This window comes from Schistocerca americana, chromosome X (genome assembly GCF_021461395.2).
Source record: "Schistocerca americana isolate TAMUIC-IGC-003095 chromosome X, iqSchAmer2.1, whole genome shotgun sequence".
In the NCBI taxonomy this organism is placed as follows: Eukaryota; Metazoa; Arthropoda; class Insecta; order Orthoptera; family Acrididae; genus Schistocerca; species Schistocerca americana.
The window spans coordinates 511,985,447-512,005,013 of record NC_060130.1 but is presented as its reverse complement, the minus strand read 5'-3'; the positions used below and the strand labels follow the sequence as shown (position 1 = coordinate 512,005,013).

Genomic DNA, 19,567 nt, shown 5'->3' with positions numbered 1-19,567 from the left:
TGAAAAAAAAAAGAAAATGTTGGGCACAAGGTAGATCTGAACACAGATCTCCCCCCTTCACAGTCTAACACCGTGACCACGTGACTATGAACTAAGTCTCATTAATGACACTCGATATTGCACGTATTAAATTTGTAATATTCACTGTTTTTATTTGTATTCTCTTCAGTTCAGCACACCTTCTTCCTGTTTTCATATCTGATCCATGTTCAGTTTTTGATGGGCTATCCAATGGGCCAACTTACTGCTAAATCTGAGGGGGCTGCGATGGGTTGTTTCCCTTGTTAGTACAACCTGAGTTCTATTGATTTTTCCCACCAGAAGTATACAGAAAAGCTATACAATAATATATAACATATTTATAGGTGAACACGTAATCACTGATAGAAAAGATTATCCAGCAGTGAAGAAAACACCTGAATAATAAATGAAGGCAGCCAGGTAGCCACCATATTTAATAATCAATTCATGGAAGTAGCTAAGAAGATACACATAGGCAGTTTAAGGGACAAAACGATAGAGTCCATGCAATGAGAAATGACAATGCCACAAAGATACAGCCAACTCATGTTTACTCCATGCTCTACCAAATAAATTAAGCATGTAATTTACTTCCTCAAAAGGAAAAACTCCTATGGAGTTCATAATATCTCGAGTAAATTACTACTATCTTGTTCTTCATTTGTTAACAATATGTTATGTCACATATGCAATATATCCTTCACAGGGTATATTTCCAGACAGGCTGAAATATGCCATTGGCCCAAAACTTTCCAAAAAAGTAGTAAGATAGATATTAACAAATTATTTAGGAATAAAGGAGACGGCTCACCTCTCACCTAAAGGCAGAAGTGCTGCATCCTCAAAAGATGGCCTTTAGGTGAGTCATCTACTTTATTCCTAAATAATTTGTTATTCTCAACCAGAACTTTCCATACATCATTATAAGATAGATATTAATAATTGCCAACAAGCTCCACTGCTTACCACCTCATTGAAGGTACTGAGAAAGCTTGTGTACATAAGAACAGTAACCCACCTATTCCTAAATGAAATATTTAGAAGTATCGGTTTGGATTGAAAAAGATCTTTCCACAGAACATGCCACTTTTCATTTCATGAATCAGATTATTAAAAAATTGAAATATCAAAATACTGACAAAATATAATTTCTTGTCAAAAGCATTTATGCAGTTTACAGCTTTCTATAGAAATCTGAATGATACGATAACAGAGATCTTGCTGTTAACTGTTTTCCATCCCATCTTCCATCTCATTAAAAGGAGGGGGAGAGTTTTTTTTCTTTTTCAGAATGGGGCATAATTACTACAGGTATACCACAGAGTTAAATATTGGATCTGTCCTTCAAGTTGTACTTAAATGATGTGCTATCTTACATCAAGAAGCAGAAATAGGTTTCTTTATGCAAGTATAATAATCAAGCCTGATGGAGAAACTTCAACAGGTGAAAATAAAATTAAAATTTTCGAGAAATTAACAACCAGTTCTCTGCAAATGGACTGTCACTAATCTCAGGTCAATACAATATATGGAATTCTGTAGTGCTCAAAGAATGATTCACTATTAACTAATGGCATCAAATTCTGAGGCAACTTCAGGAGGAAAGTGTTTATTGCGTAGAACGATGTAAGGATAATATATGGCATCCACTATCGAATCTCTTTCAGAAAGTTCTTTAAACTGTTGGGCATACTGGCTACTGTCTCACAGTATATTTTCACTCTTACAGAGTTCATTCTCAACAAAATCAGAAAGCAGCAACCACCTTCATAAATATAATACTGGAAGTAGAAATGACTTAAAAGTCCCTTACTTGGCAGTAGTGTGGCACACAAAGCCATTAAAATTTCTGACTTCTTACCCAGTGATGTAAAGAATGTAATAGACAATAACATTAATTTTCAACTTAAAATTGAAATCAAATCTATTTGTTAACTCCTAACACTGATTTGTACCAATCATAGTGAGACACCCCAATTATGACTCAAGAAATATGCAGGTAACTATTATTTAGCTCATAAGCATGTGCTTGCAATAGCCCTATCCTCCGTTTGCAACTTACTTTAATCACATTATTCATAGTAGTAGTTGCTGATGGGCTCTCCTTGCTGCTCATTGGCTTTTCTCTGATCATTTCCTCAATATGCATTTACTGTGCTTGTTGCAGAAATACATGTAGACCTAAATGTGAAAGTGTTGGAGACGTATTTGTGCTGTGGAATTTTTCATGTACACTGGCTGCTTATGCATCCTTCAGTCCATGCAGGAAATATACCCTGCAGATAAACATATCCAGAATTCCCTTATCCATTTACAAAAGACAGGGTAGAGATGTCATTATGCTGGGTACCATGGCTTATGGTAATTCACAGAAAAGAATTATTAGTCAAGGAAGCATTTATAGAATATTCTGCATCACAATGTAGTAACACCCTACATGCCATTTCCATGCTTCTGAGCTGCAGAGGTATGCTTTGGTGGGAAGAAGATTGACTGCAAGTGATAGACAATATCTGCTTACTGTACTCATTTCTTGGTGTCTCTCTATAATTTTACCCCCCCTCCCCCCCCTCCCACACACACACACACACACACACACACACACACACACACACACACTCACACACACACTTCCCTCCAATACTAAACTGGCGATCCCTAGATTCTCTGAATGTGTCCTAGCAAATCGTCCATTCTTCTAGTCAGGCTATGTCACAAATCTGTTCTTTCCCCAATTTTATTGAGTACCTCTTAGTTACTTACATGATCTACACATCTAATCTTCACCATTCTTCTGTAGCACCACATTTCAAAATCTTCTGGTCTAAACTGTTTATTGTCAATTTTTCAATTCCATATATGGCTACACTTCATGCAAATACTTTCAGAAAATACTTGCTAACACTAAAATCTATACTCTATATTAACCAAATTCTCTTCTTCAGAAACACTTTTCTTGCCATAGTCAGTCTGCATATTATATTACTTTGGTCACCATCAGTTATTTTGCTGTATTAATAACAAATCTCATATATTACTATAAGTGTCCCATTTCTTAATCAAATTCCTCAGCATCACCTGATTTAATTCGAATACGTTCCATTATCCCTGTTTTGCTTTTGTTGATGATTCCTTTCAAGACACTGTCCATTCCATTCAAGTGCTCTTCCAGGTCCTTTGCTGTCTCTGGCAGAATTGCAATGTCATCAGCAAACTTCCAACTTTTTATTTCTTCTCCCTGGACTTTAATTCATTCTCCAAATTTTTCTTTTGTTTCTTGCACTGTAGCTGTTACATAGCTATTTGTTTTGAGCAGTGTCATGTGAGCTCCTAAGCTTGACATACTTGTTTGAAAGATGGACACCATGAAGAGTGTGATCTGTCCTCAGTTAATGTGACACTGTGGAGAGGTTTAAAATTTAATCCAATACATTGCCCCCAAAGTTTGCTGATCAAGTACTTACATCACCACCTCCCCTCCCATTGCCCACAAAATATTGGTAATGGAAATATTTCCCACCACCAGTATATCATTTGGCTTCTCCAAGTTGAGTGCCACACATTAGGATGCATTAATGACCTCAGTTCTGAAGGAGGATTAGTTTACCAGCTGACCTGTTCTGTGTTTAGACTGATGATGATGTAAGTATGGTATGACCTTCAAGGTTTTGTGAAATGCTTAATGTACCTCCTGTTTTATTAGAAGGAGATTTTAATGTGTTCTCAGGGTGGCTGTTTGATCCAGGCTTTTACAAATGATCTGTCAGCCTCCTTATTCTGATTTGTTAGTTTACCATTTATTCTTTTATTCTCTAATTGACTTCTGCAAGTTTGAAAACGAAAATAATTTTCAGTTTTTCTTCCTATATAATATAAAGTGACTGTGTAGGTAAATGAGTGTGATTTTAAAAACAGAGTTTTTGTTTTGTATTTTATTCAGCTTTAAATGTCTAACTCCATGTCACTCATACCATTTTCATAAGAGTGCTAATGACCTCATCAGGGTATCCTAAAATGAAAAGAAAACTGAATGTATTACAGCCTATTGTGTTGCTGGTCATGAGTCACGGCTCACAAACCTATCTCATTTCTTACTGAGTCATGCCATGGTGAGTTGCAGTCATTATTTGATCTGAACTGGACATAAAATGGTACTAAGATGTTGCCTGTCTCAGTTGCATGTTACTTTTTTTAAATTTGCAGATAAGTCTCAGGTGAGAATGAAGTATAATTGTAATTTCTTAAATAAATATAGGTTCCACATTTTTGCCTCTTGTAGGACATTTATATAAAATGAGACAACTTTCTTTTCATGTTTCTTGAAGAGTATCTGGATCTTGTTGTATCGGATGTTGATAAATGAAATTCAGTATTCAACACACAAACTGTGCTCTTGTTTATGTGGGAAATAAATGTAATAATTACTTTAGGCTGACTGTTGTGATGCTAAGTTTTTTAACAGTGTGCAAGAAAATGATTATGACATCTGCTATTATTACTTCTGTTTGTGAGTGTTTAATGTTGTCTTGCTAATGAGCCCACAAGAAGAGCAGCACTAGCTGCATGTTGACAAGTATTGGGGAGGAATTAGCCATGACACTAGCCATGACACTAAACACACCTTGCTACCGTTTTCCTGAAAGATAAGATAATTTTGTCATTATTAGGCCTTTACAGCAATAGACAATTTTTTTTTAAAAACATAATGTAATCATTAAATTAACAAATAGAACTGTTTGGCCATGTCAGTTGTTAGCTTACAATTCCATGTTGCAGTCAAAAAATTCTTTTAATTCATAGAAGGGGTTGACAACAAGTCATTTATTTAATGTTTTCCTAAATTCACACTCTGGAAGATTTTGTACCACCTGCGGAAGCTAAGTAAATAGTTTGTAGTCCAGTAGCTCATAGCTATTGATTGACTTTGGTAACCTATAGTATGACATATGTATGGAATTATTATTTCTTGTAGTGTGACCATCAATATTATTTCTAAGTTTTACTTCATGTAGATTCTTCTTTGTATATGTTAACACTTGGTATATATGCAGATTTATAATAGTCATTATTTTACATTCAGGAAACGAGGGCTTACAATGTGCTTTATGCTGCGAAAATGTAATAACGTTTGAGGTAGTTGGGTTGTATAGAGGTTGTAGAACTGAAACATACCACTTAATCGATTGAATACTTTTATTGTTGCTAGAAATAGGTACACAAAGTGACACATTGAAAATCCACAGTCGCTTGATTCGACAACATGGCGAACACTTCTCTAAACAATTTTTCAATGAAGTTAGTTCAAAGATGAGTCAGTCGATTGCTTGCGGTTGATAACCGCCACAGAGCCCCCGCATTGTCACGCAACAACACAACACATTTGACAGCAATCCTCGGCATTTGCTTCAAATTGCAGGCTTTAGGCTGGCAGTAAGCATCTCACTGTAACATACACTTTTTATTGTTGTGCCACTTTCCCCATAATGTTCCAGTTCTGGGCCTTATGTGTCCCAAAAAACCGTGAGCATCAGGTTTCCTGTGGGCGGTTGGGTCTTGAACTTTTTCTTGCACAGTGAATTTGGATGTTTCCATTCCATACTCTGCTGTTTACTCTCGGGCTCGTAATGATGGATCCATGTTTCATCATCAATAATGATCCTGTCCAAGAAGGTGTCTCCTTCGTTACCGTAGCAATCCAAATGTTTTTTGCCAATGTCCAAGCGTATTTGTTTATGCAACTGTGTGAGCTGTTTTGGGACCCATCTTGCACAAACTTTATGGAACCCAAATCTGTTGTGGATGATTTTGTAGGCAGAATTGTGACTAATTTGCAGATAGTTTGTCAATAGTTAATTGTCTGTATAAAAGAATCATTTCACGTGAACGCTCAATGGTTTCTTCACTAGTGGTGGTAAACAGTCATCTGGCTCCTTCATTATGGATAACACTTGTGGGACAATTTCATCATTTTTCAATCCATTTGTAGTCACTCCATTGTGGCATAACACTGTTGCCGTACTGTACAGAAAGTCTTCAATGAATTTCGGCCTTGACACACCTTCCGACCACAAAAAACAACGAAACTAACTTAGCAGCTTGAAAATTGCAAAGATGTGACAACAAATAAACAAAGCATGCATTACCAATCTAAAACGACAGTACTACCAATATTAACACAAATATAACTAAATTGCATATAATAATTGACTTACCCTCATATTTGGCTGTGAGAATGCTATATTTTAAGTATTCAATTTGAACTGAATGATTTTGTGTACTTTTAAAGTTTAATTGAAATAAATAAACTAAGAAAAATTGTTTCAGGAGATGAGACGGGAACTTATAAAGCATAGTGACTGGAATGTCATTGTTGTAGACTGGGCTGGTGGTTCTTTGCCACTTTACACACAAGCCACTGCAAATACAAGACTAGTTGGCCTTGAACTAGCTTATTTTGTCAACTACTTGGAGGTAATTATCCCACTATTGTTCTACTTTAGTCAGTCTTGATGGAAAATAGTTCTTGAGCTTTGTATTGAAACCATTATTTCTTTGATATGACAGAACAAGCATTTAACAAGGCAAATATGCAGTACCAGTAGTCATACATAAATTATTTTACTGAATTAAACAAATTATTTTGCACACTATATGGTGCAAGTGAAGTGAGTAGTTCTCTGTAACAGACTGGATTAATTCTACTCATCTGTAGCTCACCAATCACTGATGTCATTTGATGTCATCATGTGGAATATTAATTTTGTGCTGTTCTTACACATTATTTTTTTATTATCTGTTTTTATGTGACATAAAATTGCAGTTACTCATGGAAACACCCTTTTTTCTGCAGCTTCTCAGAATGATTCAGTCAATTTTCTGATTGAAGACACTTAGCTCTAAGATTTAGTATCTTTTTCAAATCAATGTCAAGTGCTTAGGTAAGCCACTTGTAAATTCACTTGAATTATAGAGTGGGTGTTGTACACTGAGTATGGCTGAGACAAGTAATTTCTGTTGTTACTTAATAAGGTCTGTGTGAAAAATCATTGGTGACACAGTCGGTATTAGCTCTTAGTAAAACAGACACATGTGGATATGAGTGATTTGTGATTTCTATAATTTAGGATGGCTGTTTAAATATATTTTCTCCACTGAACATTATATCATCATCTAATTTCACATCTCTCCTTCCAGATATCTGATTCAAATTGTTGATTTCATCTGATTTGATGCTATAAATAAAAAATAAAAAATAAGTGTGGAAATTTGAGGACAGATAATGCACATAACCTCACAGCTGTTCATAGTTACGACCTTTGCAAATCGACTGAGTATTTCATTCTTAGGTGAGATTGAAACTAATACTCCAGCGGGTTTGCAAAAGCTAAGCACTGATAGAAAATTAGAAAAATGGTAGCAGAAAACAGTGTTTTAGTTACTTCTAAACCAGTGATACTCTCTCACTCACAAGAGGGAGAGGGAGGGAGGGGCTGGAAGGAGGATGGTAGGGCTTGAGAACATAATTGTGGAGCTATGTTGCTGCAGAATGTAGAATGTATGAATGTAATTTATTCATCTCATAATATTTGTTGTTGTTGTTGTCTTCAGTCCTGAGACTGGTTTGATGCAGCTCTCCATGCTACTCTATCCTGTACAAGCTTCTTCATCTCCCAGTACTTACTGCAACCTACATCCTTCTGAATCTGCTTGGTGTATTCATCTCTTCGTCTCCCTCTGCGATTTTTACCCTCCACACTGCCCTCCAATGCTAAATTTGTGATCCCTTGGTGCCTCAGAACATGTCCTACCAACCGGTCCCTTCTTCTTGTCAAGTTGTGCCACAAACTCCTCTTCTCCCCAATTCTATTCAATACCTCCTCATTAGTTATGTGATCTACCCATCTAATCTTCAGCATTCTTCTGTAGCACTACATTTCGAAAGCTTCTATTCTCTTCTTGTCCAAACTATTTATTGTCCATGTTTCACTTCGATACATGGCTACACTCCATACAAATACTTTCAGAAATGACTTCCTGACACTTAAATCTATACTCAATGTTAACAAATTTCTCTTCTTCAGAAAGGCTTTCCTTGCCATTGCCAGTCTACATTTTATATCCTCTCTACTTCGACCATCATCAGTTATTTTGCTCCCCAAATAGCAAAACTCCTTTACTACTTTAAGCATCTCATTTCCTAATCTAATTCCCTCAGCATCACCCAACTTAATTCGACTACATTCCATTATCCTCATTTTGCTTTTGTTGATGTTCATCTTATATCCTCCTTTCAAGACACTGTCCGTTCCGTTCAACTGCTCTTCCAAGTCCTTTGCTGTCTCTGACAGAATTACAATGTCATCGGCGAACCTCAACGTTTTTAGTTCTTCTCCATGGACTATAATACCTACTCCGTATTTTTCTTTTGTTTCCTTTATTACTTGCTCAATATACAGATTGAATAACATTGGGGACAGGCTACAACCCTGTCTCACTCCCTTCCCAACCGCTGCTTCCCTTTCATGCCCCTCGACTCTTATAACTGCCATCTGGTTTCTGTACAAATTGTAAATAGCCTTTTGCTCCCTGTATTTCACCCCTGCCACCTTTAGAATTTGAAAGAGAGTATTCCAGTCAACATTGTCAAAAGCTTTCTCTAAGTCTACAAATGCTAGAAATGTAGATTTGCCTTTCCTTAATCTATTTTCTAAGATAAGTCGTAGGGTCAGTATTGCATCACGTGTTCCAACATTTCTGCAGAATCCAAACTGATCTTCACTGAGGTCGGCTTCTATCAGTTTTTCCATTTGTCTGTAAAGAATTCGCATTAGTATTTTACAGCTGTGACTTATTAAACTGATAGTTCGGTAATTTTCACATCTGTCAACCCCTGCTTTCTTTGGGATTGGAATTATTATATTCTTCTTGAAGTCTGAGGGTATTTCGCCTGTCTCATACATCTTGCTCACCAGATGGTAGACTTTTGTCAGGACTGGCTCTCCAAAGGCCGTCAGTGGTTTCAATGCAATGTTGTCTGCTCCCGGGGGCCTGTTTTGACTCAGGTCTTTCAGTGCTCTGTCAAACTCTTCATGCAGTATCGTATCTCCCATTTCATCTTCATCTACATCCTCTTCCATTTCCATAATATTGTCCTCAAGTACATCGCCCTTGTATAGACCCTCTATATACTCCTTCCACCTTTCTGTTTTCCCTTCTTTGCTTAGAACTGGGTTTCCATCTGAGCTGTTGATATTCATACAAGTGGTTCTCTTTTCTACAAAGGTCTCTTTAATTTTCCTGTAGGCAGTATCTATCTTACCCCTAGTGAGATAAGCCTCTACATCCTTACATTTGTCCTCTAGCCATCCCTGCTTAGCCATTTTGCACTTCCTGTCGATCTCATTTTTGAGACATTTGTATTCCCTTTTGCCTGCTTCATTTACTGCGTTTTTATATTTTCTCCTTTCATCAATTAAATTCAGTATTTCTTCTGTTACCCAAGGATTTCTACTAGCCCTAGTCTTTTTACCTACTTTATCCTCTGCTGCCTTCACTACTTCATCCCTCACAGCTACCCATTCTTCTTCTACTGTATTTCTTTCCCCCATTCCTGTCAGTTATTCCCTTCTGCTCTCCCTGAAGCTCTGTACAACTTCTGGTTTAGTCAGTTTATCCAGGTCCCATCTCCTTAAATTCCCACCTTTTTGCAGTTTCTTCAGTTTTAATCTACAGTTCATAACCAATAGATTGTGGTCAGAGTCCACATCTGCCCCTGGAAATGTCTTACAATTTAAAACCTGGTTCCTAAGTCTCTGTCTTACCATTATATAATTTATCTGATACCTTCTAGTATCTCCAGGATTCTTCCATGTATACAACCTTCTTTTATGATTCTTGAAGCAAGTGTCAGCTATGATTAAGTTATGCTCTGTGCAAAATTCTACCAGACGGCTTCCTCTTTCATTTCTCTCCCCCAATCCGTATTCACCCACTATGTTTCCTTCTCTCCCTTTTCCTACTCTCGAATTCAAATCACCCATGACTATTAAATTTTCGTCTCCCTTCACTACCTGAATAATTTCTTTTATCTCATCATACATTTCATCAATTTCATCATCATCTGCAGAGCTAGTTGGCATATAAACTGGTACTACTGTAGTAGGCATGGGCTTCGTGTCTATCTTGGCCACAATAATGCGTTCACTATGCTGTTGGTAGTAGCTTACCTGCACTCCTATTTTTTTTATTCATTATTAAACCTACTCCTGCATTACCCCTATTTGATTTTGTATTTATAACCCTGTATTGTCCGCCCCGGTAGCTGAGTGGTCAGCGTGACAGACTGTCAATCCTAAGGGCCCGGGTTTGATTCCCGGCTGGGTCGGAGATTTTCTCCGCTCAGGGACTGGGTGTTGTGTTGTCCTAATCATCATCATTTCATCCCCATCGACGCGCAGGTCGCTGAAGTGGCGTCAAATCAAAAGACCTGCACCAGGCGAACGGTCTACCCGACGGGAGGCCCTAGCCACACGACATTTCCATTTTTACCCTGTATTCACCTGACCAAAAGTCTTGTTCCTCCTGCCACCGAACTTCACTAATTCTCACTATATCTAACTTTAACCTATCCATTTCCCTTTTTAAATTTTCTAACCTACCTGCCCGATTAAGGGATCTGACATTCCACACTCCGATCCGAAGAACGCGTTTTCTTTCTCCTGATAACGTCGTCCTTTTGAGTAGTCCCCGCTCGGAGATCTGAATGGGGGACTATTTTACCTCCGGAATATTTTACCCAAGAGGATGCCATCATCATTTAACCATACAGTAAAGCTGCACACCCTCGGGAAAAATTACGGCTGTACTTTCCCCTTGATTTCAGCCATACGCAGTACCAGCACAGCAAGGCCGTTTTGGTTAGTGTTGCAAGGCCAGATCAGTCAATCATCCAGACTGTTGCCCCTGCAACTACTGAAAAGGCTGCTGCCCCTCTTCAGTAACCACACGTTTGTCTGGCCTCTCAACAGATACTCCTCCATTGTGGTTGCACCTACAGTACGGCCATCTGTGTCGCTGAGGCACGCAAGCCTCCCACCAATGGCAAGGTCCATGGTTCATGGGGGTGTCTCATAATGTACAGTTACAAATCAAAGATTTTTGTTCTGGAGACACATCAAATTACTTTAAAAAAAAAAATAGGGTTATAATAATTAACATATTTAAGCAGGCATTTCTGAATTTTTAAACATGAACAATTAACAAGAGTATATATAACACTTATGGTCATTTGGCAGCTTGCAATACAATTTATACAATATATTAACAATTTATTATACAATACATAATCTTTATTATTTATTTTCTTTTCAAAATGCCAAACTGTCATGCATGAATCCTTCAACTGAATAACAACACTTTTCCACTAGTGTATTAAATAACAATCTCTTTAGTGGGTCAAACTACATATTTAACAGATTTGTGTTATTTAATTTATTATAAATTTTTAATCCCTTTTACAATGGTGTTTGAGTGTAAAGTCTTAAATTATGAGAGTGAAGTTTGAAATTGTGTCTGTGACAAGTACTTTAATTGTGGTTGAAATGAAAATTGTCAAGTTAGTTTTGATTTTTATATCATCATCTCAGCCTTTTCCCATGTCACATGGGGTTGGCGTTGCTTTGCTGGATCCTTCTCTTCCATAAATGCCTATCCAGTGCTTCTTCTCATCCACCTTGACATTCTCATTTCTGCCACTTCCATCTTTCTCTTGGGCATTGGTAATTGGCCAAGTTTCTGCACTATAGAGCATCACAGGCCTCACCACAGACTTGTAAAGCTTTCCTTTCATTCTGCAGCTAAGCTTTTTATCACACAGTACCCTGCTCAGTTCCCTCCAGTTCATCCATCCATTATTTACCCTGTAATGTATTTCGGCCTCCAGTCTTCCATTACTTTGCATGTAAGAGCCTAGGTATTTAAATTTCTTGACCAGCATCAGTTGTTCTCCTTGCAGATTAATATACAGATCTTTGGCATCCTTTGTACACATATACTCTGTTTTCACCCTGCTAATTCTCATTCCCCTTTCCTCTAGAGCTTTTTTGATTTTTATATATGAAAATAAAATCTTCTGTAGATATACAGAGAAGGAATGGTTAGTATTTTTAATTTTTTAAATAATGGGTGACATGATGTTCTTTTTTGGACTAAACACATTTCTTCTGATTCTCTTTTGAAGAGTAAGTAATCTCAGGCTGTTCATTGAATTTCCTCAGAAAATTATTCCATAATGAATTATAGCCTCAAAATAGCTGTGGTAAACTATCTTCCTTGTGTCCATAAGGCTGGAACAAGATAAGACAGTCATCGCATGAGCTAGGCTGTTTAGTTTGTTTTTGCTAAGTAGTCTACATGTGCCTTCAAATTTAAATTTTTGTCAAAATTTAGACCTAGAAATTCTACATAACTTTCTTCACCCGTTTCCTGATCACTGTGCACTTTTTTTATGGGAGATGCTGATGTTGTTTTAGCGCTGAACTGCAGTAATTGTGTTTTTGTGACACCGAGTTTTAACCCATTATGCTGAAACCATAATTCTAGGTTTCCCATTATATTTTACACAGTACCATGAATTTGTTCTAAATTTTCAATTGCAATTAAAACTGAGGTGTCATCTCTGAATAAAATGGAGTGAACATCAGTGCTTAAAGGTAAATCATTTATGTACAGCAGAAAAAGATAAGGCCCTAAAGTTGAGCCGTGTGGGACCACTGTACAAATCTGTTCCCACTCCAAGAATGATTTTTTTCCATTTGAATTTAGAATAACTCTCTGTTTTCTTTCTGACAAATAAGATTTGGACCACTGCAATGCCCTGTCCACAATCCCATATCTCTCTAACTTGTGTAGAAGTAGTAAGTGATTGACCAAGTCAAAAGCTTTGGTCAAATCACAAAAAATACCTGTGACCTTTTTACCCTTATCTAAAGCAGAGCTTATCTTTTCACTGAATTACTTGATAGCATTTATTGTATTTTTCCCCTTTTGAAATCCAAATTGATTTTTAACTATAATGTCATTTTCTATAAGAACTTTCTCAAGATGTTTTGCAACAATCCTTTCTATCACCTCAGCAAAAACTGGCAACAGGGAAATAGGACGGTAATTTCCCATGTCATCATATCCTTCCTCAAATGAGTGATTTATAATTTTAGCCAATGGATGAGAAATGATGTTATAAACAGCCTTGACTGCAGTGTTTGGAATTTCATCCCACCCAGCTGATTTATTGTTTTTTTAAAGACATTATACCATCTTCTACATCTGTTGGATTAATTCTTTTGAATTTTTTAAGGCTTGCATTTTGTTTTATATTTACAAAGTTGACATCTAGCTTGTCCTGGTGGGCTGTGATATCTACTTCTGATTTTGCCACATTTATGAAGAAATCATTGAAACAGTTTGACATTTGAAAAGGATCTATAATTATATAATTTTAATTTTTATTTGGAGAATTTCTTGGCACTTGTTCTTTACTCCCAACTCAGATTTGACAATACCCCAATTTACCTTTGATTTATTTTCATGTTTACTAATATACTGTTTGTTAGACAACTTTTTGCTGCCTGTAAAACTTTTTTAAATGTATTCTTACATCTCTTTACATACCCCACAAAGTCAGCATTTTTGTTATGTTTTAACTCATTATGAAGCTGTCTTTTCCTGGCACTAGAAACTTTATTCCTGGTGTAGTCCAATTTATTTTATTGGCCACTCTTTGTCGCCAGGCTTGAGGGGGAAACATTTCATTGAAAACATCTAGGAAACAGTTTAGCAATGTTTTGAATTCTTTTCACTTGACACACTATCGTCTAGAGGCCAGTTTGTAGTTATTAGTTTATTAAAAATATATTTACATTCTCTTTTTACAAAGTCCCTTTTAAAACATGTTTTCACGCATTTTGGCTTCCCTATTTTTGCAAGCTCTATGAGCAGTGCTGAGTGATCTGATATGCCTAAATCTAAACAGAATTACTTCCATCCTCAAACTGATAATTTGTCAGAATATTGTCAATACATGTTTCAGAGTGGCTATTTCTTCTGGTACATTCAGTGAAATTCATTCAAGAGGACTATAAATTGTCCAAGTGAAATGTGTTTCTAGTGATGAGGCCAGCACTGCGATATCGTGGGTAAGAGAGGGAACCATTTTTGTACTAAGTGCACTTACAAGCTAGTTGGTGTTGGTGGCCACTGCATAGAAGAAATATAAATGTATGAGTGATGTTCAAAACTTTTCTGTCCTCAGAAAGAAATTGATATTCAGGAGATATCTGTTAAGTTTTTCATATTTTTTATTTTTATTTTTTGTCAAAGTCAGCTTCTAAATTAATATGCTTAGTGCAATGACTTTTCAACTTTCAATACATTATATAAAATTAGATTTTCCCAACTGTCCAGAATATGCACCTTCAGTTTATTTATTTGAAAGCTAAAGTCATGCAGTTTTGCTGCAACAATATGAGACATATGATGACATGTTATTGTGATGAAAGAGAACATTGTTTGCCAAAAAATTCATAAATGTACTGGGTGATTTTTTTCCACCATTTACAAACTCTAGGAATTCATCGATTAGAGGATATGGAACGAAAAAGGTCTAATGAACTTATGTGCAGTAATACATGGTTTCCATGCTAGAGACCATTTATTCAATCATAAATTGTTACAGAGAGTGTGGTGTAATACATGCTGTACCATGCAGCCACAGTTACAGTATGTGCTGAAAATGGTTTCCATGTGTCTCAACACATGCGTGTAGGTTCTGTAGTGTTTTCTGTCTCACACATTCACATTGGCCAGGCTGTATCTGAATAGTATCAAAGGCAGCATGAATATGCTGCTCCAGTGTTTCCACATCTGGAATGGCCCTATATCCAGATATCACACAGGTTGAGATCCAGCGAACAAGCAGGTCATGCAACTAGAACCCCTCATCTGATCCATCAACCAGAGAAGACATGATTGAAATGTGTCTGGATGTTAACAGCGAAGTGGGCTGGAGCACCATCATGTAGCAGCCACATAACCCTTCAAATCATCAGTAGCACTTCTTCCAGCAGGGCAGGCAAAGTCACCCACACTGATAGTTCCAGCCTGTTAGGCAACATGGAAGGAAGAATGATCCCAAAATACGGTCGCCAATTATCCCGGCCAACATATTCCAGCTGCACTGATGCTGATGATTCACTGTCACCATACCATGCGGGTTCTGCATACTATCCCACAGATGACTTTTATGAAAGTTGAGGATACCACTCCATGTAAAGATGGCCTCATCAGTGATTAGTATGGATGACACAAATCCTGGAATCATGGTTGCCTGGTGAAGAAACCAGTGACAAACCTGCTCCCAATGTAGAAAGTCTGTTGCTAGTAAACCCTGCACGCTCTAAGTGATAATGCTAGTAACAATTGTCGTGGAGAATGTTCCCCCCAATCATCTGACTTACCCTGTCCTACTGGGCCAACTGCCTGGTACTGACATTGCAGTTGTCTTCCACAGTGTTAATCACATTTTCCTCCAAGTCTGTTGTCTGAACATTTAGGGTACATCTTTCATGGTTTCCTGCTTCTTGAAATGACCCTATCTCAGATAAATGGCAGAACACTGTTGCAAAAATTAAATGCTGTGATTGTTGTCGATGGGGTTAGGTCTCCTGATACAATCTTGCTGCCTGCTGCCTGTTGTCATTGGCCTTCCCATAAGTAAGCACCATGTCGTCAAGCTGTCAGTTCAAATACAGAACCATTGTGTACAATGCTGTATCACATCCACTTCAGGATGAGTCAGCAAGAGAAGTGAATTGGACACCACATTACCAACTACTAGGGCAAGAGAGTGTGCTAGGGTATGATGTATGAGGAACAGTGCCACGGTCTAGGAGGAAACCATGCATATTGTAACTGTGGCTGCATGGCACAGCCTGTCTTAGAATGCCATCTCTGTAACAAAGTGTGATGCAATAATGGCCTCTAGCATGGAAACCATGCATTTCTGGACATAAGTTCATTAGACCTTTTTGGTTCTGTATCCTCTCATCAATCAATCCCTAGAATTTGTACGTGGTGGGGAAAAACACACTGTATATCTTAAATAGTATCATTTAGTTTACCTGCTAGTGAAGCATAATGTTCTCCTGTGATGCTTTTGCCCTTGTGGATATAATATATGATAATCACACCACGAAATTTCCAAAAACTGTAGGCAGTAGTAGCCGACCGAGACAGACGCAGCAACGGGGAAGTAACCGCTTTTGTGACATTTACGAGTTCCTAACCAGGAGCAAATTCTATTATATCATATTTGTGCTTTAATAGTTTAGTTTCTTGAGTTTTTGCGTGTAAATTTAACATCTAATAGCCACAGTTCTCACGTTTTTGTTGGAAAGTAGACCGATTTTGTGACATATTACACGTTCCTAATCAGGGGCAAATTATTTAGTTTCACCTGAGTGCTTTGGTAGTTAGGTTTTTGAATACCTGCATATTACTAGACACAGTTCATGCATTTTTGTCAGGGTCTACAGTAGAGTTGTGCAACACATGCTGATAGTCCATTTATTTGCATAGTTTAGTTTTCCATGGTCTTTAGTATGGACAGGGACTGCGATTGTTGTGTGCGGATGCAAGCTGAGTTGGTGACACTTTGCTCTCAGCTTCAGGCTGTGATGGCTTTGGTTACACAGCTTGAGGCTGCAGTGGATGGGCACCACTGTTGTGGACTGGCCGTGGAGATCCAATGGACGTCTAGCACATCAGAGTCCTCCGATCGGTCCTCACCTGTGGCCAACCTGGCTGACCCCTCACCTGTGGTCGAGTGGGAGGTCGCCCCAGGGCGAAGCAGACAGCGAAAGACTTCCCAGGCGGCTGCACATAAGGTCTCCCCAGTTTGTCCAACAAACGAGTTCCAGGTGCTGTGTGTGCCTGACACTGTCGTTGAGCCAGATGCTGTTGCCTGTCCTGTTTCAGAGGAAACCACTCAGCCTGCAAGATCCGGGCAATCACAGAGGGTGGGATTATTGGTGGTTGGGAGCTCCAACATTAGGCACGTTATGGGTCCCCTTAGGGACTTGGCTGACAAGAAGGATGAGAAAACCAATGTGCACTCCATGTGCATACTGGGTGGAGTCATTCCAGATGTGGAAAGCGTCCTCCCAGATGCCATGAAGAGCACAGGTTGCACCCAACTGCAGGTGGTTGCTCACGTCTCTACCAATGATGTGTGTCACTTTGGATCAGAAGAGATTCCCTCTGGTTTCGAGCGGCTAACAGAAGTGCTAAAGGCTGCCAGTCTTGCTTGCAAGATGAAAGCAGAACTGATCACTTGCAGCATAGTCGACAGGACCGATTGCGAACCTCTGGTCCAAATGGAGGATCTGAATCGGAGACTCAGACTGTTCTGTAACCGTGTAGGCTGCAGATTCCTCGACTTGCGCCAAAGGGTGGTTGGGTTTCGAGTTCTGCTGAATAAGTCAGGTGTCCACTATACGCAGGAGGCGGCTACACATGTAGCAGGGACTGTGTGGCGTGGACTGGGTGGTATTTTAGGTTAGAGGGTCTCGGGAAAACACAAGAAGGTCTTCAGTCACAAACGGTGCAGGCTGAACGCAGGAAGAACGTAGATACAGGAACCATTGGTATAACAGTTGTAAATTGTCATAGCTGTGTTGGGAAAGTACCTGAGCTCCAAGAGCTAATAGAAAGCACTGATGCTCAAATTGTTATAGGCACTGAAAGTTGGCTAAAGCCAGATATAAGCACAGCTGAAATTTTTCTGAAGAACCTATCAGTGTGCTGAAAGGATAGGCTAAACACGGTTGGCGGTGGCGTGTTTGTTGCTATCAGAAGTAGTTTAACTTGTCGTGAAATTGAAGTAGATACATCCTGTGAGTTAGTACGGTCAGAGGTCATTGTTGGTAACCAGAATAAAATAATAATTGGATCCTTTTACCGACCTCCCAATTCAGATGACACAGTTGCTGAAAGGTTCAAAGGAAACTTGAGTTTGATTTCTAATATGTACCCGACTCATACGATAATAGTTTGTGGTGACTTTCATTTACCCTCGATATGTTGCTGAAAATACATGTTTAATTCTGGAGGTACGCATTAAATATCATCTGAAATTGTGCTAAATGCATTCTCTGAAAATTATTTCGAGCAGTTAATTCATGAGCCCACGCGAATAATAAATGGTTGATGAAAACACACTTGACCTCTTAGCAACAAATAATCCTGTGTTAATAACGAGCATCAAAACTGATTGAGGGATTAGTGAAAACAGGGTTGTCATAGTGAGATTGAATATTGTAATCCCAAAAGCCTCAAAAAATAAGCCTATTCAAAAAAAGCAGATAAAAATTCACCTGACGCCTTCCTGAGAGACAGTCTCGACTCATTTCAAATGAGACCAGATGTGGCTTAAATTCAAAGAAATAGTATCGGCAGCAATCGAGAGAGTTATACCAAATAAATTAACAAATGACAGAGCCGATCCTCTTTGGTACACAAAATAGGTTAGAACACTTGCAGAAACAATGAAACAGACGCAAAATCCCCAAGATTGGTGATCTTTTACAGAAGCTCAAAATTTAGCACGGACTTCAATGTGAGATGCTTATAACAGTTTCCACAACGAAACTTTGTCTCAAAACCTGGCAGGAAATCCAAAGAGGTTCTGGTCATATGTGAAGTATGTTAGTGGCAAGAAACAATCAATGCCTTCTCTGTGCGATAGCAATGGAGATACTATCGAAGACAGTGCTGCCAAAGCAGAGTTACTAAACACAGCCTTCTGAAATGCCTTCACAAAAGAAGCCGAAGTAAATATTCAAGAATTGAAATTGAGAACACTTGCCAACATGAGTGACGTAGAAGTAAATATCCTCGGAGTAGTGCAGCAACTTAAACCACTTAATAAAAGCAAGTCTTCTGGTCCAGACTGTAGACCAATTAGGTTCCTTACAGAGTATGTTGTTGCATTAGCTCCATACTCAACAATCATATACAACCGTTCGCTTGATGAAAGATCCGTACCCAAAGACTGGGAATTTGCACAGGTCACACCAATATTAAAGAAAGGTAGTAGGAGTAATTCACTAAATTTCAGGCCCATATCGTTAACGTCGATATGCAGCAGGATTTTGGAACATATATTGTGTTAGAACATTATGAATTACCTCAAAGAAATTGGTCTATTGACACACAGTCAACATGGGTTTAGAAAACATCGTTTCTGTGAAAGACAACTAGCTCTTTATTCACATGAAGTGTTGAGTGCTATTGACAAGGGATTTCAGATCAATTCTGTATTTCTGGATTTCCGGAAGGCTTTTGACACTGTACCACACAAGCGGGTCGTAGTGAAATTGCGTGCTTATGAAATATCATGTTGCACCACTGCGTAGGCAACTGCATTCTTGGCCTGTGGCTGTGACCAATCATTCTGGTGGACAACTGGTTGGTTGCCATACATAAAAAAGTA

General features: G+C 38.3%; 1 protein-coding gene across 3 annotated transcripts in view; it reads left to right on the top strand.

Annotated features, from left to right (window-relative positions):
* Positions 1–19,567, top strand: part of LOC124555404 (pancreatic triacylglycerol lipase-like) — a 452,049-nt gene that overhangs the window by 369,602 nt on the left and 62,880 nt on the right. For all 3 annotated transcript variants that reach the window (XM_047129300.1, XM_047129301.1, XM_047129299.1), the window contains one exon: positions 6,346–6,492. In XM_047129300.1, coding sequence (XP_046985256.1) covers positions 6,346–6,492 — 147 coding nt within the window. The remainder of the gene's footprint in view (positions 1–6,345; positions 6,493–19,567) is intronic.